The 27,158-nt window shown below is 41.0% G+C and overlaps 2 protein-coding genes across 3 annotated transcripts; one reads left to right on the top strand and one right to left on the bottom strand.

Moving 5' to 3' along the window:
* Positions 1-135: 135 nt before the first annotated feature.
* On the bottom strand, positions 136-17,550 carry LOC147331568 (cullin-associated NEDD8-dissociated protein 1-like). The gene is made up of 24 exons (XM_086293975.1): positions 17,110-17,550; positions 16,014-16,157; positions 14,178-14,332; positions 13,602-13,725; positions 13,356-13,413; positions 12,813-13,011; positions 12,271-12,376; positions 10,848-10,990; positions 9,839-10,149; positions 9,249-9,390; positions 8,564-8,682; positions 8,266-8,412; positions 7,613-7,834; positions 7,316-7,522; positions 6,595-6,782; positions 5,011-5,176; positions 4,647-4,787; positions 4,007-4,146; positions 3,542-3,717; positions 3,252-3,347; positions 1,223-1,392; positions 981-1,145; positions 723-830; positions 136-450 (listed from the first exon to the last, which is right to left on the bottom strand). The coding sequence occupies exons 1-24, from the start codon at positions 17,175-17,177 to the stop codon at positions 220-222; spliced, it is 3,726 nt and encodes a 1,241-aa protein (XP_086150101.1). The 5' UTR covers positions 17,178-17,550; the 3' UTR covers positions 136-219.
* LOC147331567 (protein SEC13 homolog) lies at positions 17,280-26,510 on the top strand. Of its 2 annotated transcripts, none has more exons than XM_086293977.1 (9): positions 17,280-17,423; positions 18,388-18,432; positions 20,901-21,016; positions 22,129-22,280; positions 23,582-23,715; positions 23,806-23,939; positions 24,710-24,830; positions 25,178-25,324; positions 25,628-26,510. In XM_086293977.1, exons 2-9 carry the CDS (start codon positions 18,427-18,429, stop codon positions 25,736-25,738), a joined length of 921 nt encoding a protein of 306 aa, XP_086150103.1. In that variant the 5' UTR covers positions 17,280-17,423; positions 18,388-18,426; the 3' UTR covers positions 25,739-26,510. The 2 variants fall into 2 exon arrangements, with proteins under 2 accessions (XP_086150103.1, XP_086150102.1); XM_086293976.1 differs by lacking the exon at positions 17,280-17,423 and adding an exon at positions 18,038-18,188.
* Positions 26,511-27,158: the final 648 nt, after the last annotated feature.

The raw sequence follows: 27,158 nt of genomic DNA, 5'->3' as shown, positions 1-27,158 counted from the left end.
GAACAAATCCATGAGAAAATCTGAAAGACCCAGGAGGCTGCTGCTACAACTTTAATTCATGTGAACTAATTTAAACCGAACTCCTGCTGGAAGGAACAAAATATGAAGAACAAAATAACTGAAAATGAAACCTGACACTGTACAAACACAGATCAGTTTAATGTGCTGTGCCTAAAGCTCATCGATAAAAACATTCTCATGAACATCTCCAGCATGTTTCTAGCTCATATCCATGCTCTCTGTGGCTCCTATACCCCCACCCTCCCCTCCCTTGATGCTCTGGTAGATAGACGCCATGTCAGTGCTGGTTTTGATTTGATTGGCAAATTCGGCCATGCTGGGGCTTCTTTCCACCTCAGGTACAGCCAGCAGGGCGGCGACAGCACGCATGGCCGAGCGCCGCAGCTCCTCCTGCTTTTCAAACTCCTGCTTCACAGAACCGGCCTTCACCTGCAGGTGGAGGAAGGAGACGGAGACTTCATTTCAAGGCAGAGGGAAACTCAAGGTTACAACTCCAGGTTTGTAAAGATCTCTGTGTATTTTACCTTTAAACTATAAAAAAAAAGGTTCATAGAGAGTAAGGATGCGGTTTTTATAAATAATTTCTGGTAAGTTGTGTTTAAGAGACCATCAACTCCAATCCATGCAGTTTTTTTTTATTTTCTGAATCATAATGTTTTAATGAAGTGTTGATTTCTAAGACTGTGTGTCTGTTTGAGTACTTTGGTGGTGACGGTCGCTTTAAGTGGTTCCACCAGCCTGTCCAGTCTCTGGAGAACAGCAGCAGGACACAGAGAGACCAGTCTGGCCAGCATCAGGAAGGTCAACATCTGCACAGTGATATTAAAAACAAGGAGAAAATGATCAAAAATAAATCATTATTTTCTGATTGCTGGTGCTACTGAACACCCCAGAAATCATTCCACAGGACAGAAGGTAAAGAGGTGGATCATTTTTACTTTAACTATTTTTCCACCCACTCTGATATCATAGTGGTCTTTGAGTCCTTCCTCTACATGATCCAGGAACTGCAGGATGTCCAGCCCCTCCAGGCAGCTGTCCAGAAGACTGTACATACACTCAAATGCAGCTTTACGCACATCCAACCCATCATCAACAGTGTGCTTGAACGGACCCATCTCCACCTGCAGCACACAAACAGTAAAACGTCTGCACAGAGCATGAACAGAAACGCCTGCTGCTTCTAAATCAGCTAACTCACTTCTCTGATGAGGTCCTTCCTGATCTGGGTCTCCTTGTAGAGGTGAGGCAGCACTCTTCCCAGGAGACCGCGGATCAGAGACGGTTTGTTATGAGCTGCTGAGTTAAACATTACCAAGGCGATACGTCGCACATTGATGTCCTCATCCTGCAGGGTCTTCAGGAAGTCACCTGTCACACAGAGATGACATCACAGCTTTTTATTTTTCAGAGCCTCATCTGGGTTTTTATATTTGAGTCAGCATTAGACTTCAGTTTATATTTAAGATTAAATGAACATTTGTTTTGGTTTTTAAGTGGGATCATATGAGGAACTTATCTGTAGTCAGTGTATCACTTATCTGTCAACACATCCAAGCATCAATCTGTGGGGCTGAAAAATGCTACCAACAAAGAAGGGGGAAAACTGCAGTTCCTATAATGGCCACACAGGTTTGAGACAAATGAGAAGACTCCACTCAGGCAAGTCTGCTGGACCAGACAGGGTGAGTCCTCGTGTTCTCAAGGCCTGTGTATAAACTGTTCCTGATGAGTTTGAGTTTGCAGACAGTCCTGGTGCTGTGGAAGACATCTGTCCCAGTGGCCCCCAGGACTACAGACCCTTGGAAAGTCTCATCCTTGACCTGCTATGAGCTACAGTCAGGCCTCATCAGGATCCCCTTCATTTCGCTTACCAGCCCTGCGTCGGAGCAGAGGACCCTATTCATCTACCTGCTCAATTGTGCAGAATCCTCTGCAGCTCAACGTGACAAAAACCAAAGAATTGATTGTGGACTTTATGGGGATCAGGAAACCTGTTTCAATCCAGGAGGACAAAGTGGAGGACTATAAATACCTCAGAATAAACGTTGATAATAAGCTGGACTGGGTTAAAAACACCACTACACTCTACCAGAGTGGCCAGCGCCATCCTCTATGCCGTTGCATGCTGGGACAGCAGGCTGAGGAACAACTTATTCTATGCTGTTCTTATTGTCTTGGGGACACTGTAACTGTTAGAGTTTGTATTGTTGATTGTTATTTGGCGTTTGTCTGGTTCTCTCCCGTGCACGAGTACCATGAAGAAGTTTGCCTACTTGCGTCTTGCTTGCAGTGTAATTATATTGTCTTCAACGTTCCAGCAGATGGGTTCAAGCTACAAACCTATCAGTAACCACATAATTTCCTCAGGGATTAATAAAGTATTCTGATTCTGCTTGAAAGGCGAGTCAATCTGATTATGAGACATGTTATACTATGTGTAATGATACTACCGGTACAAGCCTGTATTTCAATGCAGTGTGATTCTTCAGGAATTGAAAGGGAGAGCATACATCTACAATGAGTGATGTTACATCTGACAGCATTGACAAAATGAGGCTTGTTTCTCTGACATGAGATCACTGCTTCGTGATGTGCCTCGAGCTGTTGAAAAGATGCAGGAATTTTAATTTTCTGTGTGAACTGGATCTGGCGTGACTCTGAGGATCATCACAAGCTTGCAAGGAGATTATAAGAATATTATGGAGCCAACAAGGTGAAAAATATCCGCAGTTAGGGAGCATTTAGACATGATATCTCCTAATAATGACACACATCTTCTCAAATCAATCTCAGAGAGGATGGTTGGTTAGAGGTGTCTGTGTGTATAGCAAAAATAAAATACAGAACCTGATATCCGCTGGTATGCACCCCACATGTATTATCACAGCTGGGCTGCTGTACATCGAATGAACAGTAGATGTCATTACTTCAAAATGAGCAATTGTTCGGAAAGATTCGACACATTCATGGAGCTTCATCGCACCATCACCATCTACAAGTGTTCCAGTCTACCCGTTGGACCAGGTCAGCAATTAAAGTTTTAGGTTTAGAACTTGCTTTCACACAGCCTTTTCCAAAGGGAAACACCAGAATTGCTCGGCTACCTCTGCAAATCTGCATATGTGAGCCATTAACGTTTCACCATGAAACTGAATCTTAGAAAAATGTTCCCACTTTACTGTAAAAAGATGAAGAGTAATGATGTAACATGGGATGCAAACATTTACCTATGCAGTCTTTCAGCAGTGAATCTATAGGTGCCGGGTGGTCAACAATAGTGAACTTGATGGCTGTTACCACAGTGCTGCGAGCTAAAGGAGAACCTGTGGAGACAATGTAACAAAAATAAAGATTTTTGTATATATTTTTTTCTCATTCATATTGAAGCCATATTAATACAAAATGTCAAGACCATGTACAGAAACAGAGATTGACCATGAAGATGTTAATTCTGCATTATTTGTTGCATCTGACATAAAAAACAAAAATATAAAACAGTTCTTAAATATCATCCTACCAGTTTTAAGTTGTTGTTTAAGTCGAGGCAGAAGTGCTGCCGGATTGACTAAAGTGAGTTTTCCCAAACATTCAGCCACCAGGTTCCTGGTGCCCTCCTCCTGACACTCGCAGTTCTGAAACAGCAAGGCCCACACAGACTCTACATGGGGCGAGAGACTGGAGGCTGGACAGACACTGAACAAAGAGAGAGAGGGGAGGAAGGAAACTTTAAGAAAACTTTAAACTTATTTTATTCAACATATGTCATGCAAATTTTGTTGCAAAGCTTTGCAAAGTTTTTTGGCAAAATCTATCATTTTTATCAGCTTAAATATTAAACTGTTACTGCAAAATTCACACTTAAACTGCAGTGAACTCATAAATGATGCTTTTCAATGATCACCTGCTTCAGAGAACAACAACAGATTATGGTGAATTAAATGCACACACACACATTTAGCCAAACATTCAACAGAACACACACCTGATGACTTCTTTGAGGGAGTGAAGGAGCAGGTACTGTCTCCGTGGCTGGGCTGAGATCTCCTTCAGGAGGAAGGGCAGGTAATCGCTCAGGCAGCCGACGGCCATGCTGCCTAAAGCGCAGGAGGCTGCCGTCTTCACCTGAAATCACAAACAAGATGTCCACACAGTCGGCTGTCTGAGCTTATTTAACCTTTGTCGCATTAATTCATCGACTGAACTAACCCACTCTACTCTCCACACAGTTTGCTCCACAGAGCTAAAGCAACATCTCATTCTGAAGGATCTTTTTTACTGATTGTCAGATCTCTAAATCTTCTTTAAGCTCTGTTTTCACACCTCCTGTTTCTGGCCGTTGTGAAACAACTATCAGACACTGAAGAAGCACTTACCTAATAAGTAGTAAAACAAACAACTGGCACTGATATCAAAGCAGTAAAAGGGTAAAAAACAAAACGGACTTTTTGACTAATTAGGTTTCAATATCAAGGAAATGTAACTGTGATGTGGGGGAAACAATCAGTTTTCCTTTGTGGAAAATAAACAATCGGATTTGGAGAAGCTCTTCTTTTAACTAAAAGATAAATTTATTCATTGTGAATGAAAAATTTAAATATTCAGATGTGGATAGTGTGTCCTACCTCTTCACTGGTGGAAGAGAAAGCCTCCAAGATGACTCCCTGCACCTCCTTACTTCCTCCCAGACTGCCCTTCCTCCCCACCTCCCCCAGACACAACAGGGCGAGGACACGAGCAGCCTCTGGAGAGCCGGGATTCTTCACCTGAGGAGAGGAGAGGGCAGAATTTCAATGAGGTAAGTGTTAAAGTAATAACAGCAAAGAAAACAAAGGTGGCTTCTAAGAGGACAGTTTCAGATCAAATTTTATAAAACAAACAAACACGAAATTTGTCTAACAAATTTATATCTCATGTCTGTTTGTGTCACATTCTTAGAGGAAACCTCCATTGAAGCTAAAGCAGAGTACAAATGCCAGACTCTCACACCTGCTGTATGAAGCCGGCCACAGTGCCAGGAGTCTCTTTGGGAGAAGCAGAGGACAGAGCAGCCACACAGTGAGCGACTGAGTGGTAGGACTGCCTATGGACGATGCTGCCATCTGCAGAAGACTGAGATCTGTGAAACGGCTCCATGAGAGACTTCAGCAACTGACTGAGAGGAGAGGAGAGGAGAGGAGAGGAGAGGAGAGGATTATAATCCCGGGTGTAGTATTTGTGTTGATATGTTGCTAACACTAAATGGACTGATCTGATTAAATCTTCCAGTTATAGTTTAACAAAGGTGCTGGGAAAAATGTTCTGATTCATATCAAACAATATAATTAAAGATCTTTAAGAAAAATTACAGATAGAAATAAAAAATCTTGAGCAAACAGGAAGAGTGCAGACGGAAAACGTAGACCTGTCAGAGTAGAATCCAACCAAGCATTTGCGCTGACCATTATTATATTATTCTGTAAAAAATATATCATACACGAAAATAAGTGTACTGCAGTGATTGAGGCATTTCACCCCAACTGAATGTTCGTCTGGTCTGGATCCAAGATCAAGCTTTGCCTGAACAAAAAGCATTTTCAGGTATATGGACAGTATGTACACAAATGATAGAATATAATTAATCTGATGAAGGTCACATGGACTGAAATATACACACAGTCGGAGGAAGACACACTATACATCTTGCTCATATGTTAATCGGCAGTACAGGAACATCAACATGACTTGCTGATGCAATGTTGGGTTAGTTGAGGCTAACCAGGTCACTTGTGGTCATGATTAACATGTTTTAAACAAGACTTTAGCAGCTTGTGAGTGCAGAGTCTGACTCTTATCTGACAAACCTTCAGGGGAAAGACTTGCTTTACTGCCACTTTAAATAGAAGATGTTATCAGGTTGTGTCATTCTCCTGGTTTGGTTTAATTATCTCAAAGTCAACACAGAACAAACTGACTCATGCTTATTTTCTCAGACCAGACAAACTTCTCCAAAGCCAGAGAAGACATTACACAACAGACTGAGTATTCCTCCCTCTGAATACTGAACTGATATTTATCTGTAAAAACTTTGGAGTTCCCCTGCAGATGGTAATTACATGAATATTCATTTCTTGGAGATAACACTCACACTGACGTCTACACCCAGGGGATGTGATTTAATGTGGACTCCTGGGAATCTGATGGTGTTTCAATGCGCTGTTTCATATTCTTGCTGTCTAATAATATAAAATAATGACTTCTAATCACTTAAACACATTTGAACTGTGGCTTTTGGAAGGTTTTCATGGCATTTGATGAGATAACTACTGTTTACATGCCTGAGGGAAACACTGGAATGATGCACTGCTGCTCTTTTAAAAATGTGGGCTAAATTAGAGGCTTTCCAACAACTATTTAAAAACATTTGATTCATATCAGTGATTAAAATTCATTATAGTTTAACGAAAACATTATAAATAAGCCATTAGCAATAATCCTCAGCACTAAACAGCTTTCCCACTCCAAAACTGTTGATCTGTCCAGTGTTATTAGGATAAATGACCCAAAGAGATTCACAACCACATCCTATCTCACCTGTAGCTCAGATTACTGGTTTTGGACAGCACCAGTGCTTGCAAGTACTCGAGTATTGCTTCCAGAGTGCTACCCTGCAGGAGCGGTGAATGGATGAGTCTGAAGACTCCCGGCAGAACAGACGAGCTGATCTTAGCCAGAGTCGAGGGGTAGGCTTTGGCCATACCGGTGAGCAAGGTGATGGACACCTAAACAAAGGCAAACTACAGGTAGATTCAACCACAACATGTTTCATGTGTCCAACAATGTCTGCAGGCAACATCCTGTTTTAAGGAAAGCTGACTCAGCGGCCTGTGAACTTTTGAGTCATGCAGCTACGCTAACAGAGAACAAGGAGAAAAAATCTAAATAAAAATCAAAATGAGCAGAATAAGATCCCCGCTTTCCACCAACACATGTAATCTGAGCCCTAAACTTTATGTTTGATATTCCTTAACCCACTTCCTAAATGTATATGTTTTTCTTGGTGTGAACTATATGATGGAACAAAAAGAACCACCTCCAAAAATCTGCAATTACACATTTTTTACCATAATACGACATAAAATAGGCACATTACTGCTTTCTAAAAGGCAATCTCAAAAAGTAAAACTTCCTGTCACTGTCTGTCTAAGTTCAAATGTCATGCACATGCACGTTGATTCATTTATGAAAAAAAATTTTATTCTATAGATTTAATTCTTGACCTGATTCATGTGCATGTTCGGTTCAGTGCCTGTACCTGTGAAACATGCATGTCACTCTCATCCACCAGAGTAGGAAGTTCGCTCAGCACGGGCTCCAGGGCTGCAGGTTTAATGCTGGCAGCGTGATGAGTGACCAGCGCCGTCAGACACGCCAGCGTCCCGAGCTTCAACGCCCGCTGATTCTTCCTCAAGAAAGATCCCAGCACAGAGAGCGCTTCTGGCAGGATGGGTGACATGTCGATCTGTAGAAAAGGACAGGAAGTTACTAAAATCTTTCAAATTAAATAATGTGTTCATTAAATTAAAAAAACAAAACGAAAGTCATAATAAACCTTTAACGGAGAGGCAGCGATGAGGGTGATGGTCCTAACTGCTGTTAGTCTTGTGATCTCATTCTTTAATCTCTCCAGAAAGATCGCCAAGACTGCCTGAACTTCTGCCCTCAGGTGGTCACCAAGGTGACAAACAATGTGACCCATACAGGAAATCGCTCGTTCTTTTACTTCCTGGTCGATGTCTGTTGCTTTGAGCCGCTTCATCGTTACAGAAAACACCTTTGGGAAAAATAAATAAATTAAAATTATAAAGAAAAGGTAGAACCTGTTCCACACATCAGGAAAGCCTTGTGAAGGCACCAGCACAGCAGCACAAAATTCCTGGTGCCAAAGTATGAACCAGCGATGTCAGAGACCATGAAGAGGGAGCAGTCACAGAACCTTTTGATCACAGTTTGTTTCAGATGTTTTTAAAATCTATAATTCTGTAGAAATACTTTGATTCAGGCAAGCAGGAAAGCACCGGCAAAGTCATGTTTGTTCATTTTCCTTAGACAAATCACAGTATTTAACCTGCCATTCACAGTCGTTTTTCATTAATTCTTTGCTCCCACAACACATGAAAAATGATAAATAGACAGGATGCTATGGAGCACAATTAAATTAAACCGCCTCAGACCAGAAAGCAAAACAGTCCTGAGCTATTTCACCTCTTTAACGAACGGTTTAGGGTCAAATCCTCCTGCTTGTCCCTGCGGTCTCATCACTTTGACCAGGTGCTGGATGACCAGCAGAGCCTCTGAGGTGATTTTATAGAACGTGTCCTCAATGCATGCAATCACTGGGGGCAGCAGCACCTGCAGGGGTCACAGCACAAGTTAGTCTTTACATTCTCATTATTGTTGAAAAATTTAGTGATTCAACTTTTTAAAGCTGCAGAGCCCCCGAGTCATTATGAGAGACAGTGTACAGGTTTCAAGACAAAGCCTTAAAAGAAGTTTTTGAAACCTGCATGTGTGGCTGAAAGGCCTGAGGAGGGTGGGAGAGGAGCAGGACGTTGAAGAAGGAGAGCGCATCGATCCTCATGGTGGACAGGGTGGATTTGTCTGTCAGGGAGAAGACGATGCCTGCAGGAAGGAGGGGACAGGAACAGAAAGAAAAAAAGAAAGAAAGAGTGGGAGTAAGGAGCCAAAATACAGCAGCTGAAGTGAAAGAGAAAAGCTACTGGGAGACTTAGGAACAGCCGGTTGTAGGAAATGTGTGAGTTTTAGATCTTAAAGATCTTAAAGATCTCCCTTAAAGTCTATGTGACTTTGCTGAAAAGAGAGTGAAAGTTTCTGACCAGTTTGACGGTTAAGAATTAATTTGTAATGCATGTGTGTGTGTGTGTTCCTGTCTAGCTATCTTTGTGAGGACCGAAATCTGGATTCTACTATACTTGTGAGAACCAACAGTCATTTGTGAGGACACGCAACCCGGTCCTCACAAATTTGAAGGCATTTAAAGGCATTTTTGGGGCTCAAAATGTGGTTTTAGTGTCTGGGTTACAATTAGGTTATGGTTAGGTTTAGGGTTAGGGTTAGGCAATCATTTTTAATGGTTAGGGTAAGGGGCTAGGGAAAGCATTATGTCACTGAAGGACCTCACTAAGATAGTTGAATGGGGTTGTGTGTGTGTGTAGGTGTGTGCCTACCAGGTATCAGGGCAGGTATATGCTCTTCCAGGGCTCCCGGTACAGTGTGAGCCAGCTCAGTGAGGAGACAGAAGCAACCCTGTCGGGATTTGATGCTCTTCTCCTTCAGCTGTCTGTGGAGGGCCTTTACAGTCGCCGGCACCTGGACACACAAATCGCCGCACAATTTATTTCTGCAATTCATATTTACGAGACGCTCAGCAGAACTGGAAGACTGCAACATCTTAGATATGGACACGTTTGTTTAAAGGCGAAGAAGCTCAAGCAGGTTTTTTCAGACAGAAAGTGAAGGGTCTGTTTAGGCTCATATATGGGATAAGCATGCAGGCATTTGGAATTGTAAATCATAGAGAGCTACTCTGATGGAGTCCAAGAATAAAAAGATGATGCTAGAAATGAGCAAAGATCAGCTGATTTGCCTGGACTGTTAGGTAGTCTCGACTCTGTAGCCTGCCTTTTAAATTTAAATACCAAACATCTTTGAATTTTAGGTAAGTCAATGACACCTTTAAAAATGTAATTTAAATTTATCTACTTTTCAGCTCTACTTGTGAAACTCAATTAAACTCCATCCAAAAACTTCTCAGCACCTGTTTTTTCAGCAAGGCGACTGCCGGCTCCTCCTCTCTTCTCACCCCGGGATCTGAACCAGACACGATGAGGCTGTGGCGACTCGATGCCACCCGTGTTTGTCTCAGCAACGTTGAAAAAGCAGTGAAGACGTCGGCCCTGACGTTCTCCTCGCGCTCCTTGAATCGTGCCAGCAGAGCGGGGCAGATGGAGGAGTAGAAGGAGAGCAGGAGGTCCAGACGCGTGCTGATCAACGCCTCCAGACACTTGATGGAAGAGCGCCGCACCTTCCAGCTCATGTCATCGTCATCACTGTACTCGTCGTCTGACTCTGAGTGAAGTCGTGAAACGAGAATAAACTCGATTTGCTTCATACAGGTGACGGATGGAAGACAGCAAAACTCAAAAGATCTCACATTTTGTTGTGTGAAGTTTGTAATAGTTTTAAGAATCGACAGACTCAATCTGAACAAAAACAGCCGCTTTTGTTGAAAAGTTCTTTCTAAATCAGATAAACTCACTTAAAGAATACAGGTACAAAAATCATCCATATGCAGCCTAAATGTCTTTAACTTCAGTGTTTTTAATGTAGTCTGTGTTCATACAAACATTTCATGCTTCAATGTCAGTTATAAAGACCTGCTTTAAAGACTGATATTTATGTTTTAAAATACATATGAAAATGTAAACACCAACAACATAGAGGCCTATTTGGGAACCAAGAAAACAGCATTAAAGAATAAAGGTTGTCCTGCTGTGGTGTCAGCTGCAGGTAAGGACTGTTGTTCTCTCTGAGCTCTCATTTGTTCACATTTTCACGCCACTGAAAACGGACAAATGATCAGTTATCATTTGGCCATTTGGAATGTAACCATGGATGTACAGATCGTAATCGCTGGATTAATTCAAAACTAGACACCTAAAACATGATGATTGATTACCATCATGTTCTGTATGTTCCTGTTATTTGCTTCCTGTTAATAGTTTTTCTGCTAAATTTCTATTCACAGACACACAGATCTCACACACCTTCCTCAAGCTCATCATCTATGTCCATTCTATCTTCATCCTCCTCCTCGTTGTCATCATAGTTGTAGTTGGGGTCAAAGGTCATATACTTAAGACAAAGTTGAGTCACTGTGGCAATGTGAGGCGACATCTCCTTTGGACACCTGCCAATCAGGAAGTAACAGAAAGAGCCACAGTAAGGACACGGAGTGTGGGTATGTACGCCTGTGGGTCATGCTGAGGGGACAATGACCTGTTTACAACATGGACTGAACAGAGGTCCCAATAGTGCAGACCTTACCAAAGTGTGGGGCCCGCCCCCCTATGGGGGGGGGGGGTGCAGAGCCATTACAGGGGGGGGCGTATGAAAGGGGGGGAAAAAAACAAAACGCTTGGACACTGCTAGCACGGGGCGCCTCCACAAACGCAAAGCAGGAGATGAAGCATCGCTGAATATGTTTCCAAACCAACTTCATTCTAAGCCAAAGACTTGAAAATATGGTGAAGCATATCTGCTCTTTGGCTTCACCTGCACAAGTGCTGAGGTAGGTCTCCCTGCAGGGTTGGTTTTCCCTGCGTCGGGAGCAGCGCTGGGCTGTTCAAATCACGGACTAACAGTATCCCACAGCTGTTAATGCTTTTAAATCCATTTTGCACGGAGAGGCATTTTTTGAAAAATGTATTGATAGCAATGTTGAATATTATTACACATGAAAAAAAAAACAACTACACGTAAAATAATCACACGGTGACGCCTCTGCCTTTCTAAATAGAGAGACAGTAACTGCGTGTGTGTATGTAAGTGTGTAAAAAGTGCAGACAGTCAGATTAACAGTATTTTGTCTCTATCTGCCATTCTGCAATTCATCTCATGTAAACAATAACGTGGCGCACAGCGTGACGTGAAAAAAGGCTCATACCTTTGACATTGCGTGACGAAGTCTGTATTCCTCGTCCACACGTAAACGCAAAAAAGGAGTTTTAAAAAATCTCCGTTTTAGGTGGTTCCAAACGCCGTTTACGTGTGGACGAAACAGCTGCGTGTTCAAAAATACCCGTGTAGGTGTGGATGTAGTGTAAAAGAGTTAGTAGCTTATTTTATTACTACCTGTAATTTATTGCAGTTTACTTGTATTTCCTTAATTGTTTACTAAATGTTTGAGGTGTGAAAGGGAGCAAAATATGGGCGTGTGTGGTTGGAGGATGTGTTTGTGCGTGTGCATGAGAAGGGGGGGGGGCATTTTTCTTGTAAAGCAAAGGGGGGCTTAGCAAAAAAAGTTTGGGAAACACTGCTATAGTGAATGTATATAAAGACTTGCTTCAAGGTAACAATTAGAACAGGGTTAGGTCTGTAGAGCTTCTGGTTATAGTCAGTGTAACTCTGTGGGAAATCAGCGTGAAAATATTGTCCCCTAAAGTGATGGAAACATGACTTTGTTTGTACCTGCGTATAAAAGCTTCAAAGGCCTGGAAACAATACTCTCTCAGCTCATCATCTTCTACTCCGGTGAACTTTACCACCATTGGGATCAACTTCTCTAAATGTTCACCTACAAACCACAAAGAATGGGAAAAGAATCTACACTTTAGATGTTTTTCTTCACTAAATGACACAAAAAATGCATGAAGAACCAAAGTTTAAAAAGATCCACGAGTCTGCAGCCATGTGGGGGCTTCATACAGTGCAAGGGCACCAGATGAAGGGCCAAGAGCCGACTTCCCCCTACAGGGAAAGTTGGAGGAAAGTCATCATCTTAGCTATCAGTGCTAAATTGAATTCTAGATCATCTGAAAGGCATTTACATGTCTGAGTGTGGAACATTTGCTACATTAGTGAAACTAAGAAGATGTATTCTATAAAAAACAGTCAGAATACAGGAGCGCTGGACTATCAACATCTGAAACCTTTCAGAAGACCGGTCACTGTCCTACTAGTTTGTTTCCCCATTCAGCACTGAAGGCGGCATAAACACAGCATCAGCTCACCGACTCGATGGCCGCCCTGACGACTAATGGTTGCCAGGCACTGGATGTATGTTCTTGTCATTGATGTGGGCGGACCCTTGGCCAGCTCTTTCATCAGGTGTTCTGTCAGCTGGGAGAAGAGGGCAGGGCTGCAGCAGGGCACCAGGTGACCGAGAGCTAAGATGGAGCGCTTCCTGACCGCCATTCTGGGGCTGGTTAACTGCAGCATCCAAATGACGAATGAATGAAGAAACATTAACGAGCAGATAAAGGGACAAATGAGTAAAAATACAATCAAATAAACTGTACAACAAAATGAATGAAAGTCATCATAAAGCTGTTAAAGCATACAGTAAATATACTGAAAGCAACGTGAAATGAGAGAAAGTGATGTGCACGATTCTTATAAAAACGGGTTTCTTATAATAATATGAAAAATATCCTGCTATCTTAAGTATACTAATAATTATGTCTAAAAACAGATGACAGTGATTTTTTGGGTTGTCATGGTAGCACTACACTGTAAAACCACAGTTAACATTTGAGCGGCTGAGTGTTTCTCACCTGAGGCAGCAGGCTGGAGAGCAGAGAGCTGTGGAAACTGACCAGTGCACCACTCAGCCTGTGGAAAAAAAGCAAACAGTGAAAAGCTTAAAAGTTCAGCAACGTGTACCGTGTGTGTGTGTGTGTGTGTGTGTGTGTGTGTGTGTGTGTGTGTGTGTGTGTGTGTGTGTGTGTGTGTGTGTGTTTGAGCTGGTACTTTTCTAATGTGGGACAGTCATCACGTTTGGACCGAGATCTTGTTTTTACCTTCCCAACATGTCCGACAGGATGTCCAGGGCCTCTAACTGCACAGACACATCATCGTGTTTCCCCATGGCACCAATCAGCTGGGAGGTAATCTTCTTACACACGCTGCCTGTCAGAGTCAAACCTGTGGATCCAACCCAAAACAAGGATGTTTAAAGAACTTTGAGCTTCCACTGCCTTCAAATGATCAGACATCCTGATTTCAGCTCACATTAAGGACTGTAGTTGCTGAATAATTGTGACAATTAAGCCCAGATGGCAGCGAAAGTGTGCAAAAATTAATGGTGAAAAAGTGACAATTTACAATTATTGGTTATTATTTAGTGAAAACACAAATATGGCATGTTGTAGCTGTGTAGGTAATTTCAGACACTTTTACATGCAGTCCCAGGAAAATTACAAACTTATTAAAGTAAAATATGAATGACTGTCTACAATGTAAGCTTTGCTTCTATGCCATGTATTATTGATGCTCTTCATACTCTCGAAGTTGCCCCTTTAACATGAGATGGAAATCCACCATTAAAAGCTGATCATCACGACGAGGAGACAGGTGGGAGGACAGTGAGCGCTCACCTGAGGATGTGAGTGGCAGCTCTGCGATCACGGTCTTCAGTCCCATGCTGGAAATGTCCCTCAGCTGCTCTTTGTCCGACGTCATGTTTGAACACAGCACGTCCACCATCGTCTCCACCTGGGGCTCCTTCACTTTGCTCACCAGAGGCGCCAGGCTTAAAAACAAACACACCAAGTTAAAAAATGTCATAATTTTGTTTCAAACCACTATTTGTTTAAATAATTATGTGATAGAAATATGACCTGTAGTATCTAACCAAGCACTTTGCAAAAACAAAAAGGTGGCTATCTAACACACAGCCTGCTACACAGACACCATCAATACTTTAAGTCCAGCAGAAATGAAGGTACCACTCTCATTTTAGTGCATTAACACTCTTATAGCTTGCCTTCAAGACCTTGAAAGGGACAAAATCATTGACCGCCTTACATATCACCGCCTTTACCCAGGGGATGCCATACCCTGCATTTACGGACTTCCTAAGATCCAAAAGGAAGCTGTCCCACTCAGACCCATTGTCAGTAGCATAAACTCAGCCACTTACAACATCTCGAAACACCTTGCTACTGTCCTAGCACCTCTTGTGGGGAACACCCCACATCACATCAAGAACTCCACCGACTTCACCGACAAGGTCCAGAAACTTACCCTGGACCCAGATGAAACCATGGTGTCCTTTGATGTAGTCTCCCTCTTCACTTGCATACCCACCACGGAGGCAGTGGAGACTGTCAGAAAACAACTACAAGAAGACAGCTCCTTGGAGGACAGGACCAACTTCACACCCGATCAGATTTGCACACTGTTAGACCTTTGCCTCACCACTACATATTTCAAATATAACGAGGGTTTCTACAGACAAAAACATGGCTGTGCCATGGGCTCCCCCGTGTCACCTTTTGTAGCCAACCTTTACATGGAGGAAGTGGGCCATCTGACCTCAGGAAATCACATGATAGGGTGGGGCCAGGTTTCAGAATGAGCTCACCCGAAACCCTGGCTGATTGGGACCTACACCCGCTTTCACACCTTGGCTCATGTGATTAGGTAGAGGCTCGTCAGGGGGTCCTTTGTCCCTCTTTGGGGGGAAACTCCCACTGGGTTTAAATCTGGGACTCTCCACCATTTGGCCTTAGAACTGAAGAAGCTTCTCGGATGAGAGGTGAAACGTCTTCAAGCAACTTAAACAAGTCCAGACGCTTTTCTTTCCAAGCTCCTTAGCCTACGATGACCTGGATGACTGAGAACCTTCACAGACATATTAACACTCTTATCCTTATTTAATTCAATTCAGGTCAATTCTGTTTTATTTATACAGCGCCAAATCACAACAACAGTCACCTCAAGGTGCTTTATAGTGTAAGGTAGACCCTACAATAATACTTACAGAGAAAAACCCAACAATCACATGACCCCCTATGAGCAAGCACTTTGGTAACAGTGGGAGGCTCCCCGCTGAACTCTGATATAATGCTGTCACTTTCCATTACCTTTATTCAAAAGACAAAAGTTTCCAGAAACAGACTTTCGAGTAAATGGGAGTAGATGATACAGTAAAACTTAAAATAGTCTATAACTCAAGGGTTGGGGATAATGCAGCCCTCTGGTGGTTAAACCTAGTTAACCCTTCCACAGAGGATAGTTACAAAGAGCACCTTTCTAGGAATCCAAAAATAAATCTGGATAAATAAAATACAGTTTACATGAACTAAAGGGCCCGTGGTTGAAGCTAACCTTTGACCCCTGACCAGACTGTGGAGTTAAGGAAAAGAAAACACACCAGGACACTGACTTCTGGCACCGGTTCACACTGTGCGTACGAGTGAGATTTTTACCATTTCACAGCCAGGTTCTGCACCTCCCCATTCTTGTCTTCCAGCAGTTTGAGCAGCATGGTCACAACTCTTCTCTCGCTGTCCTCGTCCAGCTTAATGCTGTCCTTCTGCAGCTCCAGCATCAGGTCATTGGTGGCCATGAACCTGCACACACACACACACACACACACACACACACACACACACACATAGAGACCAAAGTTAATAAACTGATCTGTGAATCCTTTCAGTAATCCTTCTTTTCATTACTGCCTCAAAAAAGGGTCAAATAATGAATTAAGTGTCTAGATTTGTTTAGATGTCTATTTATTCTTTAATTAGATGCTTTTTCGACACTTCTGTTACAATTGTGGTCTTTCAGTAAAGATGTGCACATTACTTGTCCAATAAATATTTAGCTCATCAATTCAATGACAACAAAGAGAGAGGTAGAGGTTGGTATTATTAAGTAATTCAAATCTATACTTGTGTTGTTGTTGGCTTATAGATGTGTTTATAACACTCAAAGAGTTATCAAAACATGTAAAACAGTTGCAGAATATACTTTTCTTGGTCATACATGGCAGTAAACCCAATATGTGTTCTCCAGTGTTAAAAACATCTCCAAAGATATTTTGCAATGTATTAAAAGATTTTTAAGACAAAATAAAATAACAAAAATCTCCAACATTCTTGAACCTACTGCTATCTACCTGGACAACAACGACTCACTTTATCAAAATATAAAACTATTTAGATCATGAATTTATCATGTTAGCAAAAAATCCCTACTTCCAATTTCTGTAATTGAGTACTTTAAAAAAAATCACAGCCGACACAGATATTTACAAACATATTTTGATAATGATTAAATTAGTCAATAATATTAATATAATATTTGGAGTTTTTTATGAAAACGTAACCTTGGTTAGGTAAAATTGTTACATCTATTTTTTGTTTTCAGGTAGAGAAAACTAATAAATGATGTGTCGATTAAATAAAAGTAATTAAGACTGTATAGAGGGCACTATTGTCTCCTCTGTGGTAAAATGGCACACACAAGTCGGGGTTTTAAAAAAGTGTCATCTCACTGTGAGAGCTGCTCACTGTTTCTTACCTGAAGTCTTTGTCAGTGGAGGTCATTTTCTCCAACAGGTTGGAGATGTGGTAGGACACACTCGACATCTTTCCACTGTTTAGGCTGTCACTCAGGCTGAGAAAAAGTTTTTTTCCAACGGTAAACTCAGAAAACTGGCCACCAGATTTAAGCCGACAACATGGCGAGGCTAGGGGGGGCAGAGAGGAGAGCTGACGGCCTGATGGAACCCGACACTCGGCGTGCCCGGCCAAAAATAGACGGCAAGGGAAAGTGGTTCAGCTTTGTGGCGCCGCCGTGTGGACACACGGAGTCCAACCGGCCATACGGAGGCGGTAATGTGCCGATAAACCGAGTTTCAAGTCTTATTTTTACGCTAATTTGCCGAAAAAAATGCCGACGGTTATCGGTTAGCATTAACCGTTTGGAGTTTTATCCCAACTTTATTGATAAACAAATTCAACAACAATTACAGTAGCCGTTTAGATTTTTTTCTCCTCAACTTTATTGATAACTCACACATGCAGCACAGTTTGGGTTAACTGTGTTCTTCATGTAACCACGTAATAATAACAATAACAACAACAATAATTATTATTATTATATAATATAATAATAATATTAATAATAATAATAATAATAATAATAATAATAATTAACAAATTATTATTATTATATCGAAGTTTGGGTGAGGTTTGAGTGGAAACAAAAACAGAGTCACCTGACAAAAAAAGACAAAATTATGACAAGAAACTGCCCATATTTAATGAAAGAGATATTTGTATGTTTAAAAATCAGTTCAAAAAGAGAAAATGTAGCTTTTTTAAATATTTTCACTAATATGGGAGGGATCGGATTTTAATTTATTTAGAATGTGTTCATATTTAGCTTCTAAACAAGGTTAAGGTGATCTCGTCTAAACGCTTATGCGGAACACTTGTTTACTGGTTGTTGTTTCCGCCGGTATGAAGTGCAGTTGGACTCTGTGGGAAGCGGTTATCTTACTTGTTGCCACGTCGGAGTAGTCGGTGAAGCCGGTTTCTTTTAAAAAAGGAGGATTACTCGTGTTGTTCGGGGTTTCTGTGTCAGTCACGGTCATGGTGAGTTTGATAACTTTGCATTTAGGCCACCGGTGAAGCTGTTCGCTGACATTTGTGGCATTTTCCCGGTTACCGTTAGCTGCTGACGTGCCCAAGTCCAAGTAGCTCCTTAGCAAAGTGGCTAGTAGTAGCAGGAAAATCAATGAACATTTTAATTCATGTGCAGTATTTGTGATTATATAATGTTTGCTCATTTCAGGTTTCTGTTATTAATACCGTGGACACCTCTCACGAGGACATGATTGTAAGTTTTCCATTTTTTTCCTTTTTCATTTAACCGAAACTAGCTGCTAATCACAGCTGATGTTAGCCTTCTTGTTTTAAGTACCTGTAAGTGAGCTTTTACGCGTGATAACTAGAGATAGAAACATGTGTACAATGAAACGTCAGTAAATATTATCACTGTAACGTGTTATCCATTGTCCTTAAACCCAGTTGTAACAAACTGATATTGCTGCGATCTGACACTGCTAGCTGATCATCAGAGACTGATACTGTTCTGTTAGGATCATTGTCCTAATTCATGACCCTGTTTCAGTCAAGTTTTAGCTGTCGGACTGATGACTTCACATTTGACTCCAGAATAAAAAATATCTGGGGGTTTTCTTGGATAACAAAATTAGATTTGAGAAACAAATTAATTCAGTTGTTCAGCGGTCCTTGTTTTAAATTAAGGCTCATATCCAAGGTGAGATTATTTTTATCCTTTAAAAACTTGGAACGAGCAATCCATGCGTTTGCCTTATTTCAGCTGGATTACTGTAATTCACTTTATGTTGGTGTCAGTCAGTCCAGTTTGGCAGGACACTTGTACAAAATGCTGCAGCCGTCTTTTGACTCCTGTGAAGAGACACCAACATTTTACCCTGGTGCTTGCTTCCCTTCATTGGCTTCCAGTGCAAAATTAAAATAAAATTTAAAATCTTACTTTTGACTTAATAATCGCTAAATTGTCAGGCACCAGACTATTTGTCTGACCTTTTGCAGCTTTATATGTCCTCTAGAGGCCTTTGATCAAGTGATCATTTACTCCTTACCTTACACAAGTCTAGGATGGTTCATAGAGGGAATTGGGCATTTGCGGTTGTGGCACCGAAAACGTGGAACGATCTACCTCTCCACATTACAAAAGCCCCAACTGTCAATCCTTTTAAATCCCATTTTGAAACATATATTTTCGCTTTGGCTTTTTATACTGCACGAGAGTTACCAATTCTTTTTATCCTAATTTTCTTTTAATTTTCTTACCTGTTGTTGCTGTTAATGCCACTGTTTAATTATTACGTTGTGCAGCGCTTTGGTCAACTCTCTGTTGTTATTAAATGTGCTTTATAAATAAATAAATAATAAATAGAATACTTTGGTATACAGAGGAGTTTGTGGTTGACTTGTAACTGCAGGGTTTCCATGTGCAGTGGCTGCACAGCAAGCCCAAATCAGCACCTCTTAACCATTGTGCTGACAGTTGGTCAGAGATGTTTGTGCTAGTACGCTGAGTTTGGTTTTCACTAGACTTCTACACCTGATCTTGTCTGTCCAAAGAACATTATTCCAGAAGTGCTACCATGTTCTTTAGGGAGAGACGAGGCTTTCTCCAAACAAACCAGACTTGTTCAGTTGTACTCTCTTGTGCATTTCACATACTGACCAATACATGTAGCGTTTCATAGAAACAATAGGGTGTACTAAGTTTATTTCAAAGATCTACTTAAAGTTTTTTTTAAACGGACTTTTTTCACATGTCTATATGTCACTATGTTTCATAAAGTCCAGACTACTAAACTAAATTACATATAAAAGAACATTTGAGTTGATTAAATTAACAATAACACCAGGATTGTCAGTGGGTGACGACACACAGCAGAACATCATCAGCCCACTCTGAACCTGTTTTGTGTTAATTCACACAAACAGTGATTTTCACTGTTGATTGTGATCATTAAGTCATACATGATGAAGCACATTGAGCTGAGCTCCATCTTTGGCAAAGGCTATTAAAAGAATAATTTCAGAAACAAATCATTAACAACTTGCCACTGATACCCTGTGACTGTTGCCACAGATACATTTGAACTTGACTTAGCTGTACGTTTGTTATAAACTGTAACCTGTACGTCTGCTGTAGGACTTTTGTGTTTTACACGTTTATCTGAAGTAACCCCTCAAAAACATGAAAGGGACACAATAACATTAACTAACTTAAGAGGGCAGTGGTAGACCAACATGTTCAATGAGGTAACGACAATGTTTGTGTCAAAGCCGGTTTTGAATACAGTGCATTCATAGATATGGCTTCATTTCCCTGTTGGAAAGAACAGTCTGATGGCAGCTGTGAAAATACTCTTAATGTTGCAAACTGATTTATTGTGTTTACTTTTGGCTGCTGACTACAGCCACAGAAAGCACATTATTTAGATTTAAGGCTGATTCTCCAGCAAAGGAAGATGTGCAAAAGCTCCTCAGTATCCGAACTATCCCTTTTAAGAGAATAAAGTATTTTCTTTTGACTAAATCATTGTTGCAGCATTTATCCTTTTTATTTTCAGTTAGATGATGTTTAAACTATCACAGAACAATCACCATGAGCATTTTTAAGTTCATTTTACTTTTGACTTTGACTTGTTGCTGAAAATGTATAAAATATTCTTTAAATTGAAAGGTAGAGGTGGAGGTTCTCACTCAGGTTTTTACATTTTGCTCTGTCTGTTTCAGCACGATGCCCAGATGGACTACTACGGGACTCGGCTCGCCACCTGTTCTTCTGACCGCACCGTCAAGATCTTTGACGTCAGAAACGGAGGGCAGATCCTTGTGGCAGACCTCAGAGGGTAAGAAGTAGGGCTGGCCCATATCATACCATTCACGGTAATACCGGTATAATGTTGGGCAACAATAAGAAAATGAAATATTGTTATAGACTATGGATAACTGCATTTCGTTGCCCTGTACCTGTGCATGTGCAATGACAATAAAGTTGAATTCTAATCTATTCTATAAACGTGCATGCGCAGTGCCTTTGTTTTCATATTCACATGGTGGAAAAAGCATGGCGGCGGCAGAGAATGAGAAGGGCGAAAGCTGATCGTTGAATGAAACAGATGAACCAGAACTAGTTTGTAAAAATGCTGCAGCTTCACTGGTGTGTAACTGGTTTGGCTTTTGTCCCTCAGATACACAACAAAGCACTATTTTTGGCAGAGCATGCTAGCGGGTCGTCGTTATTACCGTGTTTTTTGGAAAATACGGCACACTTAAAATCAATTCTTTGATTTTTCTGACAATCAACAGTGCCCCTTATAATCCCGTGTGCCTTATGTATGAACTCTGGTTGTGTTTACTGACCTCAAAATGATTTTATGTACACGGCGCTCGAAAATCTGTTAAATGTTTTAGTACGACTTTGCTGAGCTACGAAGCCGCACCGCTTGATGGATTGTCGGAGCATTACGGCTGTCGTAGGCAGGAGCCTCGCGGAGTGATACGTGCTGAGCTTCAACATAATGTTACCATACTGTGTGTGTTTAACCTCTGTTTAAGTTTTGTGGATATTATACATGGTTATGCTGAGGATATGTCGGCCAGTTTCCACTAGAAATGCCTTTTGGTTAAACTGTCAGCGAGAAATTTGCATTTGCACGGTAAAAATTTTTATATCGCTTTAATATTTTGTCTAGTGTCAATTATATCGTCAGTTATATCGTTATCGAAATTTTCGAATGTATATCGTAATAAATATTTTTGGTCATATCGCCCTGCTCTACTATGAAGCCTCAGTTTGTTGAGCAAACCAAGAGTCTAAAGCTAAAAAATGAACTTGTATCACTTGTGGTGATGAAATATAACTTGTTGGCACTTTTGTCTGCTGTAATTTAATTGCCAGGTGACAAATCCAGGTACTCAGTGAAAAACAGAACTAATTTGCATCTCTTGTGTTTTGTAGCCACGAGGGTCCCGTGTGGCAGGTAGCGTGGGCTCATCCAATGTTCGGCAACATCCTGGCTTCCTGTTCCTACGACCGAAAAGTCATTATTTGGAAAGAAGAGAACGGATCCTGGGACAAGATGTACGAGTACACCGGACACGAGTCGTCAGGTGGGTTTGATACAAGTTTAATCTCAATTCTTGTCTTATACATGCAGGTGGCTTCACACAAGAAAAGATCAGATCCTCACAGATTATTTAATTCATGTTCTTTGTATTTACAATTACAACACTATACATTTAATATCTTTTATTGAACACTTAGGACATTTACTGGATCTCCACGGATACAAGAATAAATCCAGGGTGCTCAGTCCAAGGCTTTTCAGAAATTAACCAAAAAGGCCTCTGATTCATTTTCCTTATTCAACCTGCCACATTTTTGTGTCGGTATAACAGGGCTGGGCCATATCATACCATTCATGGTAATACCGGTATAATGTTGGGCAACGATAAATAAAATGAAATCTATACATGGTTATGCTGAGGATATGTCGGCCAGTTTCCACTGGAAATGCCTTTTGGTTAAACTGTCAGCAAGGAATTTGCATTTGCACGGTAAAATTTTTATATAACTTTAATGCACATAAAAAAAAACAGCTGCCACCTGCCCTCAGAGGTTGATAACAGTCTTTCTAAATGGTAGAAGGAAAAAGTCTGAATCTCAAACTTTAGGTTTTTAACCAACCTCATAGCAAAATGCCACCAAAGTTGAAGTATATGTAATAATTTTACTAACTTGTCGAATATATATGAAATATATTTAAATATTTTTAACTTTTAGTGGATTTTCCTGTATTCACATTATTGTTCTCACCACAAAGAAAATCACTTTGCTTTAGGTGTAAACACAAAATCTGGGTTGGGCAATGTGTTTTCACAGAAGATCCAGCCATCACTGTCTGTGTATTGACTGACCTTTTTTGTTATTTGTGGTGTATCGGTGTTATGGTTTTTAACCATCATTTTCTAGTTCCTCATTTCTGTAGCTCCACTTTGTAATTGCCCTTCACCACAGTGTCTTTTATCAGATGCCTCACTGTGGGTTTTGGGGGGGGTGTGGCTCTACCTGTCAGCCACTTTACCTTATAGTGGCATCTTGCATGTTATGTTTCCTTTTTAATTGCTCAATTTTATTGTAGTGATTATGAGAATTTTTCTCAGTAGGTTAGTGTGTTTTGATCTGGAGTCCCTCTGGCTGTTTTTTCCCCTCCTTGTACTCTTTTATTTGTTTCTTTTTGTCCCTTCCTCAGAAATCCGGTGTTGTAGATTGTGTCCTCGGTAGAATTAGAAGTTTAACAGATCAGTTTGGTGTGTCAGCTCACAAAATAATGAAGCACAATTTATTGCATTAAGATTTGATAGACTCCTCAGGCCTCTGTCTCATTGAGCCTCCTCCTGTGTTTCCACAGTGAACTCAGTCTGCTGGGGTCCATATGAGTTTGGTCTAATCCTGGCCTGTGGCAGTTCAGACGGAGCAATTTCCCTTCTCACGTTCACTGGAGATCAGCAGTGGGATGTCAAGAAGATCAGCAATGCTCACACTGTGAGACTTACAAACTGCTCTGAATGTTTGAAATGTCACTTTAGCAGCATCCTGCATTGGATGTAACACACTGTTGTGATTCTGCTGCAGATTGGCTGCAACGCTGTAAGCTGGGCTCCCGCTATAGTTCCAGGCAGCTTGATTGATCAGCCATCGGGACAGAAGCCAAACTACGTCAAGCGCTTCGTCTCCGGAGGCTGCGACAACCTGGTCAAACTCTGGAAGTAAGTGCTCATGTTTTCTGAAAATCTCTGAAGGAAATTACAGTTCATACCATAGGTGCATCTACTAAAACTTTTGGACACGTTCTAATCTCAGTAAAAAGGTCAAAGGTCAACTTTTCTGAAACCCACAAAGGATTTTCAAATTTATACTATAGGTGCATACCAGGAGGTTGATGGGTAGCACTGGCAGTGTTCCTGCAACACACTCAAAGTAGAAGCATTTAAGAAATTATTATTATTATAACATAGTTGTGTAAGACATGAACACTTGACCAATCAGAAGCATTGAACACTACAAAAGAAACCTGAGGAGTACAAACATATTTCAGTGGAACATAAATCAGATGTTCGCTCTTCAGAAAGTTTCGGTTCTCTGGGGAAAGTTCACTGATCTTGATATTTAATGTCACCACAGCACAAACACGGTGATCCTTGTGTGACAAGTGTGGTAGTGGTGAGTGGAACCTCGCAGCAGAAAGGCTTCTGGTTTAAAAACGTGGCTAGAGCCTTCCTGTGCCTAGTTTGCATGTTCTTTCAGTACCCTTGTGGGTACTCCTCCTTCCTCCCACATACCACAAGACACACTGGGTTAGTTGGTTATCCTAATTGGCTGAATCCAAGGAAGATACATTTCTTGCTTGAAGTATAGACAATAAAGCTCTGCATGAGTGTGTGGTTCAGGGTGGCTTGTGGTCTGAAGCATTTTCTTGTTTTGTTTTTGGTTTTTTTCTTAAACCTAATTGTCACTGATTGATATTTCCTGCCTGCAGAGAGGAGGATGGGCAGTGGAAGGAGGATCAGAAGCTGGAGGCTCACAGTGATTGGGTGAGAGATGTTGGCTGGGCTCCATCTATTGGTCTTCCCACCAGCACCATTGCCAGCTGTTCTCAGGTGAGATTTGATGTGATTACACATGCAGAACATGCAATTTATTCTGCTTTCCAGCACCTAAAACATAAAGTGTTCATTCAGACATTATAAATAAAGTTTTGATAACTTAGGTACAAGTTTTTCACCACTAGATGGAGCCAGAGTGTGCCTCCGGTTCAGTCAAGTGTGAGATTAAAGATCCACCAGTTCATAAGCGGGTTACATTAATCTGTAGTGCTTCATAAAATGTGGTATCATATAAAAGCAAGTGTTATTGGCAGCTTGCAAAAAAGTATTTGAATAAAATCAAACCATTCCTGTTTTTCTTCCACTGGGGTTATGTGGGAAATTGTTTTCCATTCTTCCAGGATGGACGAGTATTTATCTGGACGTGTGACGACCCTGCAGGCAACACCTGGACGGCCAAACTGCTCCACAAGTTCAACGATGTGGTGTGGCACGTCAGCTGGTCGATCACTGGAAATATACTGGCCGTTTCAGGAGGAGACAACAAGGTAGAAAATACACATTTACACCAAATCCACATAAAATTATAGATATCATTTGATTTCCTTCTGTCTGACTTGGTTATATGCAAACTAAACATGCCACAGTCTGGAAGAATATATTTTATTGATATGGTTTTATCAACCTGCAGTGAGCTCTGCCCTTATTTTTTTTTAACCTTATTGATTCAGGATATTATGGCTGTTTCTCAAAGCTAATATTTAACTCTAAAGAATAAGTTGAATTAGATTTGAGCGCTGACTCTGATTTTATTTATAGTTTATTTATTAAACTATTTATGAACTTTTCAGGTAACGCTGTGGAAGGAGTCGATGGATGGTCAGTGGGCGTGTATCAGTGATGTCAGCAAAGGCCAGGGCGCAGTCTCCACCATCACAGACACACAGCAGAATGAGCAGTGACCCTCGAATTAAAACACACACACCCATTCCGTGACCCCTGACCCTTCGATGATGACCCTCAGCCTTCAGAGATGAAAGAATAAACATGCTGGACATTTGGACTGAAAACAAGACGCCCACAGTGATGAAGCCTGGTCTATAATCTGAGTTTTAGGCTTCAGCATGAGTTGGGTGCCTGCTGAAAATCAACAAGGAGAATTTATTATAGGGAAAGAAACCATTACAACTCAAAGAATCATCGCTCTCTGTATTTTTACTTTAACGTTTAGAAATCCGGACACAACTTTGTTTGTTTAGTCTTTAGCTTCATCAAAGTTTAGTTCTTCCTGCTCTGCTCCAGAAATATTCCACCTCCACTGCTGGAGAACAAAATTACCATCACCCTTAATGCTCCCAGCATCCTCAGGGGCAGTCGTCCTGACTTTCAACACTTTATTCTAATTACTAGTTCACTCAAATTGGCTTTGGGTGAACCAAGAAAACTATAAAAACAAAGCGGGTGAGCCCACCTTCACACCTAAAACAAACTCTCATGTTCTCATAGTGAAACAAAACATGACTTGACTGCCTGGTTTGGATTTACATTTAATGATAAGTGGATAAATGTTTTATTTGGTAAAATGTTTGCAGACTCTTTTCAGCTGTTAAATGAATAATCTGCCTTAACAACCATGAATGGAGCGATCGTTTTTCTCCAGGTGTATAATCAGAATCCATTGATTTTTTTTTTTCATGTTTGATGTAATTAAATAACTGTTTAATATTAAAACAATTTTAATGTCTTTTTTTCATTTATATAATAACCATGGCTGGGCAAAAGAGTCCTTTTCTACTAACATACTCTTACTACAGGTCTCATTCATTAACACACATTCATAAATAGCTTTTTTGCTAAACATTCACACCCTTTGATGTATCTGGGTCAACTTGTAGTTTAGTATCTTGATCAAGAACACTCGGTAATGCTGAGTCAGGGATCGAACTCCTGGCCTTCTTGTTAATGCAATGACCCTAAGCCACAGCTGAGGGGTCACCAATGGAGGTAGATCAGCATGTTCGATTTGGCTCAGATTTTAGTCCGGATATTTTTCCCAGATGCCTTAAAAATGCACGGCGTCAACGTTAGCGCCGTCCAGCCCCACGCACGGGGCGATCCGCGTTAATGCGTGTGTGTGTGTGTGTGTATCCAGTAAAAAGAAACAGTTTGTTTCCACCTACAGAATGGTAAATGGACTTGTTCTTATATGGCGCTTTTCTACTCTTATATGAGCACTCAAAGCGCTTCATACAACTAATTCATTCACCGTTTCCAAGTTGTTAAATGCTTGCTATCTATCATTCAAACTCCGATGGATGCATCGGAGACTAACATGAGGTTAGTATCTTGCCCAAGGATATTTGGCAAGCACACCAGAGGAGT

Source organism: Aulonocara sp. 'chitande type north' Nkhata Bay, linkage group LG5 (assembly GCF_057382095.1).
Source record: "Aulonocara sp. 'chitande type north' Nkhata Bay isolate Kocher_YH1m ecotype deep benthic linkage group LG5, A_spYH_male_GT1.1, whole genome shotgun sequence".
NCBI lineage: Eukaryota > Metazoa > Chordata > Actinopteri > Cichliformes > Cichlidae > Aulonocara > Aulonocara sp. 'chitande type north' Nkhata Bay.
This window is presented reverse-complemented; position numbering and strand designations above follow the sequence as displayed.

Coding starts and splice junctions, on each gene's coding strand:
- LOC147331568 (XM_086293975.1), bottom strand. CDS start 17,177: ATGTCGAGTGTGTCCTACCACATCTCCAACCTGTTGGAGAAAATGACC. Junction 5,177..6,594: donor ACCAGTAATCTGAGCTACAG/GTGAGATAGGAT, acceptor CTCTCCTCTCAG/TCAGTTGCTGAAGTCTCTCA. Junction 1,146..1,222: donor GGAAGGACCTCATCAGAGAA/GTGAGTTAGCTG, acceptor TGTGTGCTGCAG/GTGGAGATGGGTCCGTTCAA.
- LOC147331567 (XM_086293976.1), top strand. Junction 21,017..22,128: donor CTTGTGGCAGACCTCAGAGG/GTAAGAAGTAGG, acceptor TGTGTTTTGTAG/CCACGAGGGTCCCGTGTGGC. Junction 25,325..25,627: donor TTTCAGGAGGAGACAACAAG/GTAGAAAATACA, acceptor TGAACTTTTCAG/GTAACGCTGTGGAAGGAGTC.